This window comes from Pseudophryne corroboree, chromosome 3 (assembly GCF_028390025.1).
Source record: "Pseudophryne corroboree isolate aPseCor3 chromosome 3, aPseCor3.hap2, whole genome shotgun sequence".
NCBI lineage: Eukaryota > Metazoa > Chordata > Amphibia > Anura > Myobatrachidae > Pseudophryne > Pseudophryne corroboree.
In genome coordinates, this window is record NC_086446.1 from 271,976,905 (window position 1) to 271,997,110 (window position 20,206).

The 20,206-nt window shown below is 45.2% G+C and overlaps 2 protein-coding genes across 5 annotated transcripts in view; both read left to right on the plus strand.

The window, feature by feature from the left end:
* The window catches only part of LOC135055262 (cytochrome c oxidase subunit 4 isoform 2, mitochondrial), a 178,739-nt gene that overhangs the window by 85,087 nt on the left and 73,446 nt on the right, over nucleotides 1-20,206 (plus strand). The gene's annotated exons all lie outside the window — the stretch shown is intronic.
* Nucleotides 1-20,206, plus strand: part of LOC135055261 (bactericidal permeability-increasing protein-like) — a 43,921-nt gene that overhangs the window by 2,345 nt on the left and 21,370 nt on the right. The window contains exons 3-12 of one of the 3 annotated variants that reach the window (XM_063959097.1): nucleotides 4,313-4,427; nucleotides 5,063-5,191; nucleotides 5,408-5,563; nucleotides 11,027-11,090; nucleotides 11,184-11,244; nucleotides 12,204-12,295; nucleotides 12,390-12,566; nucleotides 17,696-17,755; nucleotides 17,895-18,065; nucleotides 19,610-19,725. In XM_063959097.1, coding sequence (XP_063815167.1) covers nucleotides 4,313-4,427; nucleotides 5,063-5,191; nucleotides 5,408-5,563; nucleotides 11,027-11,090; nucleotides 11,184-11,244; nucleotides 12,204-12,295; nucleotides 12,390-12,566; nucleotides 17,696-17,755; nucleotides 17,895-18,065; nucleotides 19,610-19,708 — 1,124 coding nt within the window. In that variant the 3' untranslated portion in view covers nucleotides 19,709-19,725. Of the gene's footprint in view, nucleotides 1-4,312; nucleotides 4,428-5,062; nucleotides 5,192-5,407; nucleotides 5,564-11,026; nucleotides 11,091-11,183; nucleotides 11,245-12,203; nucleotides 12,296-12,389; nucleotides 12,567-17,695; nucleotides 17,756-17,894; nucleotides 18,083-19,609; nucleotides 19,726-20,206 lie in introns of all 3 variants that reach the window. The other 2 variants (XR_010243706.1, XM_063959096.1) reach the window with 2 other exon arrangements.

Sequence of the window (20,206 nt, forward strand, 5' to 3'; positions counted from 1 at the left end):
TTCTAAATATGGTTGCCTGTATATATATATATATATATATATATATATATATATATATATAAAATTGATAATTTTATTGATAGGGGCCCCCACAGACCTTAATCCGGCCCTGCTTAAGCAGTAGTTGTGTCTGCGGCTTTATGCCATGCTTGTATCAGCCTTTCCCTGGTGTACAGCCATGCGTCTGACTGTGCAAGGATGGAGACTCTTGCATCTGCCCCATGCGAGTTTGCAAGCAGTTCAGCGACACACCTGCAACATTCCCATAACACAACCATAAGACGGGTCATCTATGTGCGTCTGAATAGGCACCTGCCAGTCACCGCGCAGGAACGCACAGCACATTTCCAAGACATTTCTGATACTTTATGTCTTAATTGCAACTGAACCATGGAAATTTGTAGGGATTTGTAGCAAAAACTTGGTCACCTCTGTGATCATCATTATTGTCTGTGACTCAAAAGAAGGATCATGATATTTATTTTCAATCCAGCGCCACACATAATATAATTACAAAAAATATCATCTAAAATATCTAGTTAGGGTACACACTGACCAACACTCATTTTATTGCCAATCATATTCAGGGTAACTTTACGGTGCTGGATCTGAATATGACATGGGTTTTGCTAGAGATACACGGACGAGAAAGAGTAGTTGACAAATGGAATAGCCTCCCATCAGAGGTGGTAGAGGTTAAGACAGTAGAGCAATTTAAACATGCATGGGATAGACATAACGATATTCTTACAAAGAAATAAGGATCAAATAAGGTTTGTGTTAAAAAATATGGTAAAAAAGGGACACATTCTATGTTTCTATGAGAAATAAGAAATACACAATTGCAAACTGTTTGGGTGGCCAATCACTTATATAAGGAGGTGGGATATTCTAAAATGATCATCGCGTCAACACCTAAAATATTCATCTGTATGCCCTTCTATAGTGTTCCGGCAGATTTCCATATGCATGTGTTAAGGCTAAGTTCCCTATTAATTGAGTGTATCCATTATTTCAAGAACTAGAGCCAATTGAAAAAAAAAAAAAAACTTTCATTTTTGAAATTACCAACCCCAAAATACCGCAAATTGATATAAATATTCTTGGCAACTAAAGATTTTTCTTTTTTTTGGGCTGTGTTATTACTATTATTATGGTTTATTTATAAAGCACCAACATACTAAGCCATTCTGTACATTGGGAGAAGAATAATGAAAACAAATTAAATACATTTAAATGAAACAAAAAGTAAAGACGGTCCGGCAGAGACATGAAACAAGATTAGTCAGCTGATGTTAAGTATGACTGTCTTACTATTACTGCATGAACCTGGTTCTGATTCATGGGTACTCTTTCGCTAATGTCATGCTTGCTGCTGGAAACAGAAATTAGGACTCCTGTACTCCATGAGTGGGCAGCTGAAATCACCCTGGGAGGAATAGAGACGCCAACAGCGCAGACACCTAAACTCACTGTATCCAGCAGCTGAACTGAAACGGAATTTCGTAGATTTACTAAAGAACCTACTGCTTGATACAATGAAACTGCTTTGCACCTCTCTGTAATTTCCCTCAAACTCCGCAAACTACCTGACTTAATATGTGACAAGAATAAAATGTGGGAGATGGGGAGCCGAGCTGATTTAACCTGGAGCCAACCCTAGCTGCTGTCCACATGCCATATAGAAAGATAGAGTTTGAATTACTAGAATGATTATTTGATCACTCGCTGCTGTTCATCGCAGCGCATCGATCAGATCAAAAGTGCGCATATCCTGGCACCGCAGTGCGCCAGCACATGGCTAACAGCCGACGACTGTCATTGCCTAGCGATCACCTTTGCCTGATTGACAGGCAGAGGCGGTCGCTGGGTGGGAGGGCGTGGTCCGGCCAATGCAGGCGTGGCCGGATCATGTGGGGGGTGGGCCGCGGCTGCTGCGTGACATCACACCATAGGTGTGCGCAGGGGGGGTGCCTGGTGCGCACAGGCACCCCCTAATGTCTGGCACCCCAATCTCACATGCCTGATTCAGCGATCGCCGAGCAGGCTGATTACCGATTACTTGTCCCCTCTGCGCTGCACCCTGTCAGGACTGCATTACTGACCGGACGCCTGGGTTAATCAAGGATGCCACTGACACCGGCTTTCAAATTCCCAGCTCCACCTCCATGTACAAAAAGAGTGTGATGTGACGTGATTACGTCATGCTGCTCGCACGCCCACCCGTCATATACACACCTCTCTCCTTCTATGCTATGCCAACGCCAGCCACTGATGAGGAGCAGCATGCAGCCAGCGATCCTCTTAGGAAGACAAATTCAATACTGGCAGACGGCCGGCAGCAGCATTGACACGTCACTCGTTTTTCCAGCAGCAGCAGTACTAGTCTGAAACTGTGAGTGTCAGTGAGTGACTGACTTGTAAGTAAGCTGCTGCAGCTTGCAGGGGAAAGAGAGGGGGAGCCAGACCAGGCTGAGGAGGAGCAGTGTAATTGCATGAGTGCCATCAGGGGTGCTTGTTTGGTGCACACCACAACATCTGACAATGTATCTGCTTTATTAGGATTGGTACAAAGGTGGATATTTTATATGCGTTGACCATCAATAGATGGTGCTAAACACGCCCAAAAGGCGGTGCTAGACACGCCCCTCCCACGGTGCACCCCCTAATAAAATGTGCTGCGCACGCCAGTGCATCACACGCAGCCGCTGCGACCCAGGCAGCGACGAGTAGCTCCCGGCCAGCACGCAAAAGCTGCCACAGTGCGATGCTTTTGCACTTCTGCGGGTTCGGGGGTGGGGGGCGGTCCTGACATGCGGGGCGGACTAGCCCTGTGCTGGGCATCTCCCCGCATGTCAGTGTGCCTGATCGTAGCCCTGCTAAATTTTGCAGGGCTACGATCAGGTCTGAAGTAGGCCCTATGTTACTTACTGCAGGTAACTATGGCTTACCTGGGCTGATTGATGGCATTGAGGCCCTAGCCTGCATTCTTCAACCGCTCTTCTTGGCTCCAGACTCGCCAGATGTAGCCGGTCTTTGCTCCCATGGAGATCCCCTGGGCGCCGTCATCTTGCTGGCGCTTCCTACTGTTTGGCCAATAGCACCCAGCATCTTTGTGGAACCCTTCCAAGAAACCTAGGGATGTGTGTTTCTCCATTGGTCCAGTGTACTATTATGTACTATTACCCCTACTTAAACCCTTCTATATCACAACACAATGGCCCTCATTCCGAGTTGATCGGTCGCAAGGCGAATTTAGCAGAGTTACACACGCTAAGCCGCCGCCTACTGGGAGTGAATCTTAGCTTCTTAAAATTGCGACCGATGTATTCGCAATAATGCGATTACTAACTACTTAGCAGTTTCAGAGTAGCTCCAGACTTACTCTGCCTGTGCGATCATTTCAGTGCTTGTCGTTCCTGGTTGACGTCACAAACACACCCAGCGTTCGCCCAGGCACTCCCACCGTTTCTCCGGCCACTCCTGCATTTTTTCCGGAAACGGTAGCGTTTTCAGCCACACGCCCCTGAAACGCCGTGTTTCCGCCCAGTAACACCCATTTCCTGTCAATCACATTACGATCGCCGGAGCGAAGAAAAAGCCGTGAGTAAAAATACTTTCTTCATAGTAAAGTTACTTGGCGCAGTCGCAGTGCGAACATTGCGCATGCGTACTAAGCGGATTTTCACTGCGATGCGATGAAAAATACCAAGCGAACAACTCGGAATGAGGGCCAATGTCGGATCCTTAGCTGCATTTGTACTTGACAGTTTCTCTACCTACTGTGAATACTTTGCTGGACAATAGGCTCTTTCTCCCTACCGTGTGTGCCTTCCAGTTGTCTCTTATAGAGCTGGCTTATTTATTATTATTTTGTTTCATTCATTTACAGGCATCTGTTATCTCTAGTGCTGCTATCAATGATAGTTGCAGCTGGGCTATACTCAGGGGGCTGCAACCTGTGGGAACACTGCAGAGAAGCCCAAATTCCCTTGCGGGAATCCATGATGAATACTAGTACCCTGTTACACCCTGCTGCCCAGGGTTGTTCTTAGTGTGTGACAACACCGAATCCTAAGAATTCTAGTGAATCCTGACAGATTACAGAGAACTCCTTTGTGTACAGGACACAGCCAACCTGAGATCAGTGGCAGATTTTTTTTAGTCTTTTAATATCCCCACAACGCAGATGAGATTAGTTTATGGCGCTATTTGTTGTGTACTTTGGGGTCTCATCATAGGGAGGGAGAGTAATTCCTTTGCTATATTGATGTTTTTCACACTGTTTAACATATCCTTTTTTCCTCCCCAGGTTGGCAAGTAGGGTTAGATGAAATGCAGAAGAGACTGGCAACTGTTACAATCCCAGATGTCCAAGGTTCTGTCTCTGTTGCTGTTCTAGGTCGCATATATTATTATGTCTCACAGTAAGTTGTGGAGAAAATACTACATAAAAGAGTTGCGAAGAACCACACAGATAAACACTCTTTATTACAGGCATAAAGAGTGGTCTCCATTCCCTAAAGTGGTTTGCATTCCCAATCTCCAGTAGACTGTGCAAAGGAATAAGTATATGTACATGGTGGAATGTATGGTGTCATCATTAAATCTGGTTCTAAAGACCCCTCTAATAGACTTCACCATGACCCTTATTCTTGTATTATTATTATTATTATTAATTTATATGGCACCACAAGGGCTCCGCATCGCCCAATTACAGAGTAAACAAATAAGCAAAACATGAAGACAGTGACTTACAGTTCAATACAATATAGGACAAGTAGAGTGTATATAAACATAGCTGCGTCAGTATACAGCACTGAAATAAGTATCAGGGTGGCAGACAACTGAAGGATTTGGTGCCATCAAAGGATGTATAGAAAAGAAGATAGGTTAAGTAAGAGACGTAAAATCACATCAGGGAAGAGGACTTACATTGTAGCATCGATAGTGCCATTTTGTGCCATCCCTAATATTGTTACATATAAACTTATTTATTCAGGTGTATTTCGCATGTAGATAGTCAATATAATTTGTCTGAATGTTGTTCTTTTTGCTGTAGGTTACAGATAAAAAACTTGGACCTCACCAATTCAAATGTCTCTTTTTCCCCGGACACTGGTGTCACAGTATCAGTTAACAATGGGCAGATTTTGGTTACTGGACTTCTTCGTGTAAACACAGTTCTCTTGTAAGTGTCTGAGAGATGTGGGATAGGGAAGAGTCACCACTGGTGTCTGAGAATTACTGGGAGTTATGGCTAAGTTCATGGTTTTATGGGTGGTAAGACGTTAGTAAGCATTTTGTTAGCATGAAGATATCATTTACAAACTGGAGAAATTGAAATATTATAGTAAATCAAATTCAGATGTGGCTGTGGTCTCATCCTTCTGTATTCTCCAAACAGCTCGGCCAGTTCCCGGCTGGAACTGAGGGTTCAAGGGTTATCTCTTGCTGGAATACTTGGTATTACGTGTGATGACACTGGACATGGCGCCGTATGGAATGGAGGTTGCAGGTCCCGTGCCAGACAAGTGGACCTTTGGTTCCATGGTGGAGCTGGGTGAGTAGGTGATTGTATACTGGCCCTAACTGTGCGGAGTTTGTATGTTCTCCCTGTGCTTGCGTGGGTTTCCTCTGGGTGCTCCGGTTTCCTCCCATAATCAAAAAATATACTGGTAGGTTAATTGTCTCCCAACAAAAATTAACACTAGCGTGAATGTGTATGCATGTACATGTGGTAGGGAATATAGATTGTAAGCTCTGCTGGGGCAGGGACTGATGTGAATGGCCTAATATTCTCTGTAAAGCGCTGCAGAATATGTGTGCGCTATATAATAACTGGTAATAAATATAATTGCTTCTTATTAAAGATATTTATTAAATCTTATTAAAGATTTTACACAACAAGATATTTTGGTACAGTAGTATCAGTACAGTACAGCAATGTGGCGAGCGCAGCAACGGGCTCATTTGCGCTCGCCCAGCTGTCGGTATGCCGGCGATCCCAGTGCCGGTATGCTGGCCGCCGAGATCCCGGGCCGCCATACCATACTACACCCCTCACTGTGTCTGGTCACTCCTAATCTTGGGATGGCAGCACTGCTGGAGAATAACTACAAAATAATTAGAGCCCTCTTTTCATTTCTGCCTATGTAAAACTGTGTCACTCTAGGCCATGTTCTACCCTCATAAAGTTTCTTAGCAGCTATTGGATATCGCTGAGGCATTCCTTGGAAATGTCTATTGGAAGGGGGGTTTGTAGTAAATGTATATTTTTCTCAGTATTTTTAAAGGTTGCTTTTTACAGCAGCGGCCAGGCATTCAAGGTGGACATTAGAGAGAAGTCTTCGGATGATAGGACGACAGTGTCTAGGTCAATAGTCAACAGGACGACACCATATGGTCTGCACACATCAGGTCGACAGGTACAAAAGGTCAACATATTAAATTTCGACATGCATTAATGTTGACAGGTACTAAAGGTCGACATGTGCCAAAGGTCAACACAACAATTGTCGACACAAGGATTTTTTACATGTTTTCCCAACTTTTGCCTGATTTACTATCCACGTGGATTATGATTGGGAACTTTGCCCAAAATGTGGTGAGCAAAGCGAGCCTGCGAGGGTACATGTTTCCTCTGATTGTGGTCACATATGATGAAACATATAAAATGACACCCCAAAAACAACAACACATTGTGTCGACAATTGTCATGTCGACCTTTTGACCCTGACGACTTTTTATACCTGTCGTCCTTACCCATTGTTTACCTTTTACCTGTCACGCTTTTGACCCTGTCGGCCTAATGCATGTCGACCATATGGGGTCGACCGAATGACTGTCTACCTAGACACTGTAGATCTTCTATACCACACTCTTTTGGACAATAGAACACCAAATTATTTAAATTGCATTGATGCCAAATAAATGGGAACATCGGCTGCGCACCCCGGATAGTTCATTAGGAGTTGGTGAGGTTCTGCTTATTTTGAAATTGAAGTGTTCACTAAAAACATTAACCTCACATTTCTGGCTGGGAAGACAGATCACCAGGTTACTGTTTAGTCCTAGTCATAGTTGCCGACTTCCTGACTGCCCTGTCCGGGAGAGATCAGCCGAGACGGCACAGAAGAAGAGCGGGGCAGGTGCATGTCGCGTCACAAGGGGCGGGTGTGGGCGGAGTTATGTAAGTGAGGTCACACGGGAGTGTGGTGGCAACGAGCACATCATCGTAGCCACGCCCCCTGCCCGTTAATGTAGGGATTACTGGCATTATAGGCGAGAATCACATCATCGGCTGCCCGGACTGCCCACGTCACTCGCTACAGGTCCGAGGGTGCTGCTATAATCGGAAGCCTCCTGGCCATTCCAGGATAGCAGGCAAGTATGGTCCTAGAAATCTGTCATTAAAGAGAACAAGTTCATATTTCAGATATTAGAGTTAGTGCAGAACACACAATGACTCAGAGCAGGGGGGTTGGAGAAAGGAGATGAATACATTTCCCTGCGGTGAGTAGGTATTTGGAGAAGATGCCGTAGTGTACTAACGGGTACTAAAACCCCGGTACAAGTCATTAATTGATGATGACAGCTACATGTCATGTCTCATTGGTCAAATGCATCTAAATCACACCAATTATTGTATATGAAGGGGCAGATTTAACAACAATTGATATTCTTGTAATCATTCGTTATGTATATTATATGGTGCTCTAACCAATCAGCTCCTAACTGTAATTTTGAAAACACATGACAAATAGGAGCTGATTAGCTGGAGCACCATTTAACATACGTAATGAGTGATAACAAGCATAACACTTGTTAAATCTGCCCCGAAGTTTCTTAGTGTTATTTATAAATTAATAAAAAAAGAGAGGGATTTGTGTTTTGTTCGATTAGCATCAGAGATAATCCAATTGGTGCTTATTATCTGCACTCTCCGCCCACTTACTATAATGCCTATGAATTGTGTACTGCGCTATTTTGCATATTGTGTACTCACAGTCAAGTCACAACTCCTATCATATCCCTGGTGCATATGAGCCTTTTACTTGTATGGGGAAGGAGTCACATATGCTGCCTATGCAGAGCTGGTCACCCTTTAGCATCTGCACCAAACTTAAAATAGGTCGCAAAATGTAACTTTCTTTTACTGGAGCATATTGCGATTACGTTTGCATTCACTCTGAATAAGGCCCATCGTGCTTTTCTGCAGAGCAAGTCAGCGAAACTATCAGTCACTCTGGGGCTTATTCTGAGTAAAATGGTTTGTGTATGCAAATGACCTGTTTCTGAATACAGCGCCTGTGCAGTTTTTTGCATATGTCCATCCTATTCTGATCTGGGCGGAACTTGGCTTGATCTGTCTTTCCGTGCAACAGGGAGTTATGGGGCGTGAGCTGCGCGGTACTAATGTGATTGCAAGTAACCACCCTGACTTGTAAGACTGTTGTGGGAGTGTAGCAAAAGGAGTGGAGGGAAGGGAAGGCTGTTCCATAAACTTTGCTACCAACTCCTCACTGGGGCTAAGTGTCAAACAGCATGGTGGACATTTTTAGTTAGATATACATTGTAAGTTATTACACTCACTCTATGCAGCTCAAATATTATTTATAGCCAGTTATTTGTATAGCACAGACATATTATACAGCTCTTACACACACACATTAACCAGCCAGGGAATGCCAAGTAACCAACCAGTATATTTTTGGATTGTGGGAGGAAACCAGAGCACCCGGGGGAAACCCACGCAAGCATGGAAAGAATAGTGCGCTGCCTTGGAGTGATCCTTGACTCCTCCCTCTCCTTCAAACCACACATTCAGCACCTCTCACAAACCTGCCGGTTTCATCTAAAAAATATTTCCAGGATCAGACCCTTTCTGACCCAGGATGCTACTAAGACTCTTATCCACTCACTGGTCATCTCCAGACTGGACTACTGTAATCTCCTCCTAACTGGCATTCCTGACAAACACCTCTCTCCACTCCAATCTATCCTCAATGCTGCTGCCCGGCTCATTTTCCTCACCAAACGCACTAGGTCCACCTCTCCTCACAAGACCTTCACTGGCTCCCCTTCCCTTTCAGAATCCATTTCATGCTTCTCACACTTGCTTACAAAGCCCTCACCCACTCCTCTCCCATCTACATCTCTGACCTTATCTCCTTTTACACTCCCACCCATCCTCTTCACTCTGCTAATACTTTCCTGCCTACTGAGTACTTCCTCCCACTCCTACCGCCAAGATTTTTCATGTGCTGCTCCATTTCTCTGGAATTCCCTACCTCTCCCCCTCAGACTCTCCACCTCTCTACAAAACTTCAAACAGGCTCTCAAGACCCACTTCCTCACCAAACCCAGCCAAATCTCATCCTAACCCTCTGTTCCACGCTCTCTATGGCCCTCATTCCGAGTTGATCGCTCGCTAGCTGCTTTTAGCAGCATTGTACACGCTAGGCCGCCGCCCTCTGGGAGTGTATCTTAGCTTAGCAGAATAGCGAACGAAAGATTAGCAAAATTGCTACTAAAAAAATTCATGCAGTTTCTGAGTAGCTCCAGACCTACTCCTAGACTGCGATCACCTCAGTCTGTTTAGTTCCTGGTTTGACGTCACAAACACGCCCTGCGTTCGGCCAGCCACTGCCCCGTTTCTCCAGCCACTCCTGCGTTTTTACCTGGCACGCCTGCGTTTTTTAGCACACTCCCTGAAAACGGCCAGTTACCTCCCAGAAACACCCACTTCCTGTCAATCACACTACGATCACTCGAGCGATGAAAAATCGTTGCTCGACCTTGTGTAAATCTACAAAATTTTGTGTGAAAGTACTTAGCGCATGCGCTGCGTACCACGCGCATGCGCATTTTTGCTGTTTTTTTTACTTAATTGCTGCACTGTGAAAATCGGCAGCGAGCGATCAACTCGGAATGACCACCTATGTACCCCGTCTGTGTCACCCCTGTCTGTCTACCCCTCCCCTTTAGAATGTAAGCTCTCACGAGCAGGGCCCTCTTCCCTCATGTGCTTTTCCTTTTTCTTACTTTAATAATCTTCAACTGCACCAAATCCAGCAGTCTTCTGCCACCTGATACTTATTCCAGTGTCATCTGCTGATGTAGCTATATTTATTTACCCTGTACTTGTCCTATACTGTCATCAACTGTAAGTTGCTGTTTTCCTGTTTTGATGATTTGTTTATGTACTCTGTAATCGGGCGCTGCGAGACCCTTATGGCACCATATAAATAAAGGCTAATAATAATAATAATAATAATAATAGACAAACTCCACACAGTTAGGGCTGTGGTAGGAATTGACCCCAGTGTTGCAACCATTATACACTACCTCTTTTTATATATATATATATATATATATATACAGGTTGAGTATCCCTTATCCAAAATGCTTGGGACCAGAGGTATTTTGGATATGGGATTTTTCCGTATTTTGGAATAATTGCATACCATAATGAGATATCACGGTGATGGGACCCAAGTCTAAGCACAGAATGTATTTATGTTACATATACACCTTATACACACAGCCTGAAGGTCATTTTAGACAATATTTTTAATAACTTTGTGCATTAAACAAAGTGCGTGTACATTCACACAATTCATTTATGTTTCATATACACTTTATACACACAGCCTGAAGGTCATTTAATACAATATTTTTCATAACTTTGTGTATTAAACAAAGTTTGTGTACATTGAGCCATCAAAAAACAAAAGTTTCACTATCTCACTCTCGCTCAAAAAAGTCCGTATTTCGGAATATTCCGTATTTCGGATATTTGGATATGGGATACTCAACCTGTATATATATATATATATATATATATATATATATATATATATATGTGTGTGTGTGTGTGTGTGTGTGTGTGTGTGTGTGTGTGTGTGTGTGTGTGTGTGTGTGTGTGTGTATGTATGTATGTATGTATGTATGTATGTATGTATATATATATATATATATATATAAGTAGTCTTGTTTTCTAAGATCTATTGTGCACTCACAGATGGCTCTTCAGCATGTTTAAATCTGCAATCATGGGACCCTTATATGAAGCACTAAATAATGAGGTATGTACAGAGGTGAACATTGATAGCAATAGTGTTGTAAAAGAGAGTGAGAATTATGACACCCTTACAGTATGTGTTCTTTTCTTTCTGTAGATTTGTCCTCAGTTTCAACAATCAGTGAAACAAATGGAGGAATTATTGAGCAGTTTACCAGGTAAATCAGTCTACCACTCCTCTGTTTGGTCTAACCTATGTACCACACACAATGCTGTATTGTATATACTACAGACAGTCATATAAAGCAGGTTATTACAAGCTATGGTGGGAAGACTGCATATCCAATAAAACAAAAGTTGGTACGTCTGAGGGTTCCCTGATTCTGCAATCTGTAGAGACACAGAGGCAGGGCAGTAGGGGACAATAATGGGCCTGAGTGATGGGGGGCATGCCCAAATCCTGAGGCATAGCCACATATGCTCAGATTTTATTTCTATTAAAACTTAATAGCATTAAATTATATATTGCCAGCATACTCCATTGCGCTTTACAATTGGTAAAAACCCAACAGTAATATAACAGTAATATGCCAAGACTGAAAACAAATTTGAGTGCCATTCTCCCCCTGCAAAGCTGACCCAGCCCCTTAAACAAGTAAAGGCCTAGGTCATTTGTACCCGCTCCCCCGCACTTGGCACCCCTGCATAGAGGGTTGTGTCTATGTTACCTTCGTGCTCAGGACCTGGAAGTGAAAAAACGAGAGGGTAGGAGAGAACTTCCACCCTTACAGCACCTAAATGTTTTCTTCGTTCTCCATTCGTTTGGGGTAATTTTTTTTTTACTATGCAGCATTCGAACCTTGCCACACTTCGTGCTCGGTGTCTCGCTTCGCTCACCACACTTTACTATTCCAAATAGATTGTGACATGGACCCAGGGGGTTATGGGAAAGGTCCTCTGCACGAAGGGAAACTAGACGCTACCCTGCATAGAGGGATGACACTTTAGATAAAACAGTTATCCAACATACAGGTCATCTTTACGGGACAACAGAGGATGTGAGGCAATATTACACTGGACTAACTACCAACATAGAAATAGCATCAAACCTTAACCATAAGGGACAATCGCAGTAGGTAGCATGCATGTGATATTACTGTTTGTTGCGATCCTGCAGTTTCCTGGTCTGTGGATTCTGTTTCCTCTTTGGAATTCCCATTGATTGGCCCCCCTCTGATTACAGAGAAGAGTCTTGACCTCCTTATAAAGGTATACGACATTTGTAGTGACAGTTGTGGTGGTATCTGGAGACTGTGTACACAGAAGGATTGTCAGGATAATTCTTCCTTTGATATTATCTCAGGGACAGTTTGTTGGTCGATCGCAACGCTGGGATGTGCCTTATCCTCCTGAAAAACTTGTCCTGCCAGATCTCGACTCCCGTATGCTACTGCTGGCTCTGTCTGATTTCTCTGCAAATTCAGCAGGATTTGTGCACTACAAAGCTGGGGTTTTGAAGAGTAATATCACTGATGATATGGTGAGATGAGATGTTTGGGCATAGGCCCTCATTCTGACCTGATCGCTAACAGTCTACTTTTAGCACTGCTGCGATCAGGTAGTTGCCGCCTACAGGGAAGGGGGAATCGCTGTGCAGGGCTGCGCTTGCTTGTGCAGAGAGCTGCACAAACAAAAGTTTGTGCAGTTTTTGCACAGCTCAGGACTTACCCACTGCGATCATCCAGGACGGAGCCGACGTCAGGATCCCTCCCTCAAAACAGCTGGGCACACCTGAGTTCGGACGGACACTCCCTGAAAACGGTCAGTTGACACCTCCGGCTGGCCTCTTCCTGTCAATCTTCTTGAGGTCGCAGGTGCGATCGCTTTCTTTGTTAGTTCTGTCGCGGAGCATGCGCAGTTCAGACCCGATCGCACCGCTGCGAAAAACTGCAGCGTGCGATCGGGTCGGAATGACCCCCATAGACTCTATGTGTGGCGGGAGTAGATAGAGGGGAAGGCACTATTATAGTGTGGCTAGAAGGTAGCACTGTATCTGTGGTGGGAGTAGATAGAGTAGAAGGGGCTGTTATAGTGTGGGCAGAAGTTAGCACAGTATGTGTGGGGGGAGTAGATAGAGTAGAAAGGGCTATTATAGTGTGGGCAGAAGGTAGCACTATATGTGTGGTGGGAGAAGATATAGGAGGAGGATCTATCATAATGTGGGCAGAAGGTAGCACTGTATGTGTGGGGAAGTAGATAGCGTAGAATGGACTGTTATAGTGATGGGAGAAGGTAGGACTGTATGTGTGGGGGGAGTAGATAGAGGGGAAGGCACTATTATAGTGTGGCTAGTAGGTAGCACTGTATGTGTTGGGGAAGTAGATAGAGTAGAAGGGACTATTATAGTGTGTGCAGAAGGCAGCACTATATGTGTAGTGGGAGTAGATAGAGTAGAAGGGACTATTATAGTGTGGGGAGAAGGTAGCACTATATGTGTGGTGGGAGTAGATAGACTAGAAGGGACTGTTATAGTGTGGGGAGAAGGTAGGACTGTATGTGTGGTGGGAGTAGATAGAGTAGAAGGGGCTGTTATAGTGTGGGCAGAAGTTAGCACAGTATGTGTGGTGGGAGAAGATATAGGAGGAGGCACTATCATAGTGTGGGCAGAAGGTAGCACTGTATGTGTGGTGGGAGTAGATAGCGTAGAAGGGACTATTATAGTGTGGGTAGAAGGTAGCACTGTATGTGTGGGGGGAGTAGATAGAGTAGAATGGGCTTTTATAGTGTGGGGAGAAGGAAGCACTGTATGGGTGGGAGGAGTAGATATAGTAGAAGGGACTGTTATAGTGCGTGCAGAAGGCAGCACTATATGTGTGGTGGGAGTAGATAGAGTAGAAGGGACTATTATAGTGTGGGGAGAAGGTAGCACTATATGTGTGTTTGGAGTAGATAGAGTAGAAGGGACTATTATAGTGTGGGGAGAAGGTAGCACTGTATGTGTGGTGGGAGTAGATAAGAGTAGAAGGGACTATTATAGTGTGGGCAGAAGTTAGCACAGTATGTGTGGTGGGAGAAGATATAGGAGGAGGCACTATCATAGTGTGGGCAGAAGGCAGCACTGTATGTGTGGGGAAGTAGATAGAGTAGAAAGGGTTGTTATAGTGTGGGCAGAAGGTAGCACTGTATGTGTGGGGGAAGTAGATAGAGTAGAAGGGACTGTTATAGTGTGTGCAGAAGGCAGCACAGTATGTGTGGTGGGAGAAGATATAGGAGGAGGCACTAACATAGTGTGGGCAGAAGGTAGCACTGTATGTATGGAGGAAGTAGATAGAGTAGAAGGGACTATTATAGTGTGGGGAGAAGGTAGCACAGTATGTGTGGTGGGAGTAGATAGAGTAGAAGGGACTATTATAGTGTGGGCAGAAGGTAGCACTGTATGTGTGGAGGAAGTAGATAGAGTAGAAGGGACTATTATAGTGTGGGCAGAAGTTAGCACAGTATGTGTGGTGGGAGAAGATATAGGAGGAGGCACTATCATAGTGTGGGAAGAAGGCAGCACTGTATGTGTGGGGAAGTAGATAGAGTAGAAAGGGCTGTTATAGTGTGGGCAGAAGGTAGCACTGTATGTGTGGGGGAAGTAGATAGAGTAGAAGGGACTGTTATAGTGTGTGCAGAAGGCAGCACAGTATGTGTGGTGGGAGAAGATATAGGAGGAGGCACTAACATAGTGTGGGCAGAAGGTAGCACTGTATGTATGGAGGAAGTAGATAGAGTAGAAGGGACTATTATAGTGTGGGGAGAAGGTAGCACTGTATGTGTGGTGGGAGTAGATAGCGCAGAAGGGACTGTTATAGTGTGTGCAGAAGGTAGCACTGTATGTGTGAGGGGAGTAGATAGAGTAGAATGGGCTTTTATAGTGTGGGGAGAAGGAAGCACTGTATGTGTGGGAGGAGTAGATATAGTAGAAGGGACTGTTATAGTGTGTGCAGAAGGCAGCACTATATGTGTGGTGGGAGTAGATAGAGTAGAAGGGACTATTATAGTGTGGGGAGAAGGTAGCACTATATATGTGGTGGGAGTAGATAGAGTAGAAGGGACTATTATAGTGTGGGGAGAAGGTAGCACTATATGTGTGGTGGGAGTAGATAAGAGTAGAAGGGACTATTATAGTGTGGGCAGAAGTTAGCACAGTATGTGTGGTGGGAGAAGATATAGGAGGAGGCACTATCATAGTGTGGGCAGAAGGCAGCACTGTATGTGTGGGGAAGTAGATAGAGTAGAAAGGGTTGTTATAGTGTGGGCAGAAGGTAGCACTGTATGTGTGGGGGAAGTAGATAGAGTAGAAGGGACTGTTATAGTGTGTGCAGAAGGCAGCACAGTATGTGTGGTGGGAGAAGATATAGGAGGAGGCACTAACATAGTGTGGGCAGAAGGTAGCACTGTATGTATGGAGGAAGTAGATAGAGTAGAAGGGACTATTATAGTGTGGGGAGAAGGTAGCACAGTATGTGTGGTGGGAGTAGATAGAGTAGAAGGGACTATTATAGTGTGGGCAGAAGGTAGCACTGTATGTGTGGAGGAAGTAGATAGAGTAGAAGGGACTATTATAGTGTGGGCAGAAGTTAGCACAGTATGTGTGGTGGGAGAAGATATAGGAGGAGGCACTAACATAGTGTGGGCAGAAGGAAGCACTGTATGTATGGAGAAAGTAGATAGAGTAGAAGGGACTATTATAGTGTGGGGAGAAGGTAGCACTGTATGTGTGGTGGGAGTAGATAGCGCAGAAGGGACTGTTATAGTGTGTGCAGAAGGTAGCACTGTATGTGTGAGGGGAGTAGATAGAGTAGAATGGGCTTTTATAGTGTGGGGAGAAGGAAGCACTGTATGTGTGGGAGGAGTAGATATAGTAGAAGGGACTGTTATAGTGTGTGCAGAAGGCAGCACTATATGTGTGGTGGGAGTAGATAGAGTAGAAGGGACTATTATAGTGTGGGGAGAAGGTAGCACTATATATGTGGTGGGAGTAGATAGAGTAGAAGGGACTATTATAGTGTGGGGAGAAGGTAGCACTATATGTGTGGTGGGAGTAGATAAGAGTAGAAGGGACTATTATAGTGTGGGCAGAAGTTAGCACAGTATGTGTGGTGGGAGAAGATATAGGAGGAGGCACTATCATAGTGTGGGCAGAAGGCAGCACTGTATGTGTGGGGAAGTAGATAGAGTAGAAAGGGTTGTTATAGTGTGGGCAGAAGGTAGCACTGTATGTGTAGGGGAAGTAGATAGAGTAGAAGGGACTGTTATAGTGTGTGCAGAAGGCAGCACAGTATGTGTGGTGGGAGAAGATATAGGAGGAGGCACTAACATAGTGTGGGCAGAAGGTAGCACTGTATGTATGGAGGAAGTAGATAGAGTAGAAGGGACTATTATAGTGTGGGGAGAAGGTAGCACAGTATGTGTGGTGGGAGTAGATAGAGTAGAAGGGACTATTATAGTGTGGGCAGAAGGTAGCACTGTATGTGTGGAGGAAGTAGATAGAGTAGAAGGGACTATTATAGTGTGGGCAGAAGTTAGCACAGTATGTGTGGTGGGAGAAGATATAGGAGGAGGCACTATCATAGTGTGGGAAGAAGGCAGCACTGTATGTGTGGGGAAGTAGATAGAGTAGAAAGGGCTGTTATAGTGTGGGCAGAAGGTAGCACTGTATGTGTGGGGGAAGTAGATAGAGTAGAAGGTGCTGTTATAGTGTGTGCAGAAGGCAGCACAGTATGTGTGGTGGGAGAAGATATAGGAGGAGGCACTAACATAGTGTGGGCAGAAGGAAGCACTGTATGTATGGAGAAAGTAGATAGAGTAGAAGGGACTATTATAGTGTGGGGAGAAGGTAGCACTGTATGTGTGGTGGGAGTAGATAGCGCAGAAGGGACTGTTATAGTGTGTGCAGAAGGGAGCACAGTATGTGTGGTGGGAGAAGATATAGGAGGAGGCACTATCATAGTGTGGGCAGAAGGCAGCACTATACGTGTGGCTGGAGTAGATAGAGGAGGGTGTGCTATCATACTGTGTGTAGATGGAGTTGAAATTGGTAAAGGGGATATCACAGTGGCCTTGATTCAGATGTGATTGGAGGCGCAATTGCTGCTGCTTATATGGAAGCAGCAGCAATGCACTGGTATGGTAATGCAGCAGGAGGCATCTGATATAAGTAGGCACCTTCTGCCTGCATAAGTTATCCATGCTGCATCTAGGACTCAGCATCAGATCAACTGCAACATCAAAAGCCAGATGCGTGATCCATGGGGTAGCTAACGCAAGACAGCCTTCTCTGTTCCTACGAGAGGCCTTGGCACTGCCCCAAAATAGAGGCAACATGCCTCCGTTTTGGAAAACGGCAGTCGTCGAAGCCCCCTCCCCACCACCAAACGGCAGCAGACTGTCAATCACTGACAGTCTGCAGCCATAGTGCATCCACTTGCACAGTACAGTCCAGCACATGCGCAAAGTACAGGCCAACCACATCTGAATCAGTGTGATGAGACTGTAGTACAGGGAACTGATGGAAAATAGCGGCTTACCACAATGTGGCTGGAATGTAACACTGTAGGCATCGGTGAAACTAATGAAGTAAATGTTCAAGTAAATGAGATTGAACTAACTTGATGCTTGTTTCAGATCCCCAAGCAGTCGCCCCTCCATCTAAACACAAAAAGTTTGGGATTCTTTGTGCCAGAGGTAAGCAAATATATTTGTGAGCCCAGAGGCTGTGAAATAAAACGTACCTTGTGAGTGTGTATGTTTCTGTAATCATTTTGTCAGATAACATTTTAAAGTGTTATTGTTTTTTCTGTCATTCCACTGTCTTCTATTCCAGCTCCCCAGTCGCTTCCCAGACTCGCCACCCATACTCCTCCAGGTCTCTGCCCGGTCTGCCCCCATCGTGAGCTGCCAGCCTGATTCCTTAACTGTGGAAGTTTCTGTGGACATGGAGGTTTTCGTCATGTATCCTGACCGACCATTGATCCCCATTATCCAGATGCAGGCTGTGAGTGATATGTGGAAGTATGTAGAAGCCAAATTATCAACAGCATTGAAAGATATATTAGATGGTATCTGCATAACTGACTGCGACTGTGGCAGTGTCTGCTTTTAAAGTACAGTAAATTGATTCAGGGTTAGACGGAAGTAGCGGCTCAATTATCAAACAATATTTGAGGCTATTTCACCAAAAACACACAATTTCGAGGGTTAGCTGCAAAACTTTAAGCATCCCCCAAATATTTCTAGGAGTGACTGCAGCAGATAATTCCGATACCTGCTGCAATCCCTCCATTCAAGTCGGCAGCCGCATCCCCAGGGCAGGATTATAGGTGGGATGGAGGGGGCGGCTGTCCAGGGGCCGCCGCACATTGGGGGCCCCACACTCTGGCAAATGGTCGGCCCCCCTCACCCCCCTGCAAACTTCCTGGCTGGCTCTGAGTCCCAGCAGCACAGGATGGTATTTATCTTTGAGATGGAGACAGCTTTAACAGGTAGTGTTTCTCCTGCTCTATCCCTCCCCCACTGACATCCTCTCTCTCTCTCTCTCTCTCTCTCTCTCCCTCCCTTATACCCTCTTTCTCTCCCTCTCTCTCTCTAGCTCCCCTCTCTCTGTCTCTATCTCTCACTCTCACTTCCTGACACTCTTTTTCCCTCTCTCTTGTTCATCTCTGTCTGTCTCTCTCTCTCTCTCTCTCTCTCTCTCTCCCTCCCTTATACCCTCTTTCTCTCCCTCTCTCTCTCTAGCTCCCCTCTCTCTGTCTCTATCTCTCACTCTCACTTCCTGACACTCTTTTTCCCTCTCTCTTGTTCATCTCTGTCTGTCTGTCTGTCTGTCTGTCTCTCTCTCTCTCTCTCTCTCCCTAACACCTTCTCTATCTCATGCGGGTAAGGGATATAGAGAGGGTGTTGGAGATAGGGTCTCTCCAACACCCTCTCTATATCCCTTACCCCCCCCCTCTCTCTCTTATTCTCCACTCCCCCCCCCCCTCTCCCTCACAACCCCCTCTCTCTCTTTCTCTCTTCCTGACACCCTCTTTATCTCTCACTCCCCTCACTCTCTCTCCTACTCCCCTAAAGGGGGGTACTCACGGAGAGATCCATGCTTAAAATGTAAGCAATCTGACTAGACCACACCTTTGTTGCCCGGGGATCCCACTAGCCTTAATCCGACACTGCGCATCCCCCATAGATTTTTATGGGGGATGCAATGCTGCCAGATTTATAAATTTGCGGAATGCAAAGCATTCTGGAAATTGACCTCCGCAGGTAGCCCACTGTAACCTATTAGCTACTCACCACATTCCTGGCCGGCAGAGAGTTTCCCCAGAACCCTCTCCAGAAGTGGCCACTGTTCATGTGCAGTCAGCGTGACCGTCCATTCGCATCAGCTCCGGCACCACACTTGGCACATCACAGCTCCAAGCTTCTTTCGGAGTCCCTGCAGGTGGAAAATAATACATGATGCTGGTGTGATATCACTGATCTAATTTGCAATGCAGAATGCAAAGTGGGCCCTTTAGTGACTACTCTGTGCTGTGGAGTTTGCAGGAAGAGAAGGCCAGGCACCAGGGACAGGAAGGGAAATCTACACACAAGAGACAGGAGGAGATGTCTGCGCATAAGAAGCGAGAATTCATATGGGACTAAGGAAGGGAAGTCTGCAGGTAGGAGACAGAGGGGTCTATGTACTAAGCTTTGGAGAGAGACAAAGTCCCAGCCAATCAGCTCATAACTGTCATGTCACAGGATGTGTTTGAAAAATGAGTTAGGCGCTGGTCGGTTGATACTTTATCAGAAGATTAAGAGGTCTATTTACTAAGGCTTGGATGGAGATAAAGTGGATGGAGATAAAGTACCAGCCAATCAGCTCCTGACATGTCACAGGCTGTGTTTGAAAAATGTCAGTTAGGAGCCGATTGGCTGGTACTTTATCTCTGTGCCCTTTATCACCATCCAAGGCTTAGTAAAAACACTCCTAAGTCTGCATCGAGGAGACAGGAAGGGAAGTCTACATAAGAGATTTAGGAATGGAAGCCTCTGTGCAGGAGGCGGTAAACAAAGTCTGTGTAAGATTTCTAGTTAGGGAAACCTGCGCACAGTAAGCAGTAAGGGAAGTCTGCCTAGAGGAGATTAAGGTGTCTATTC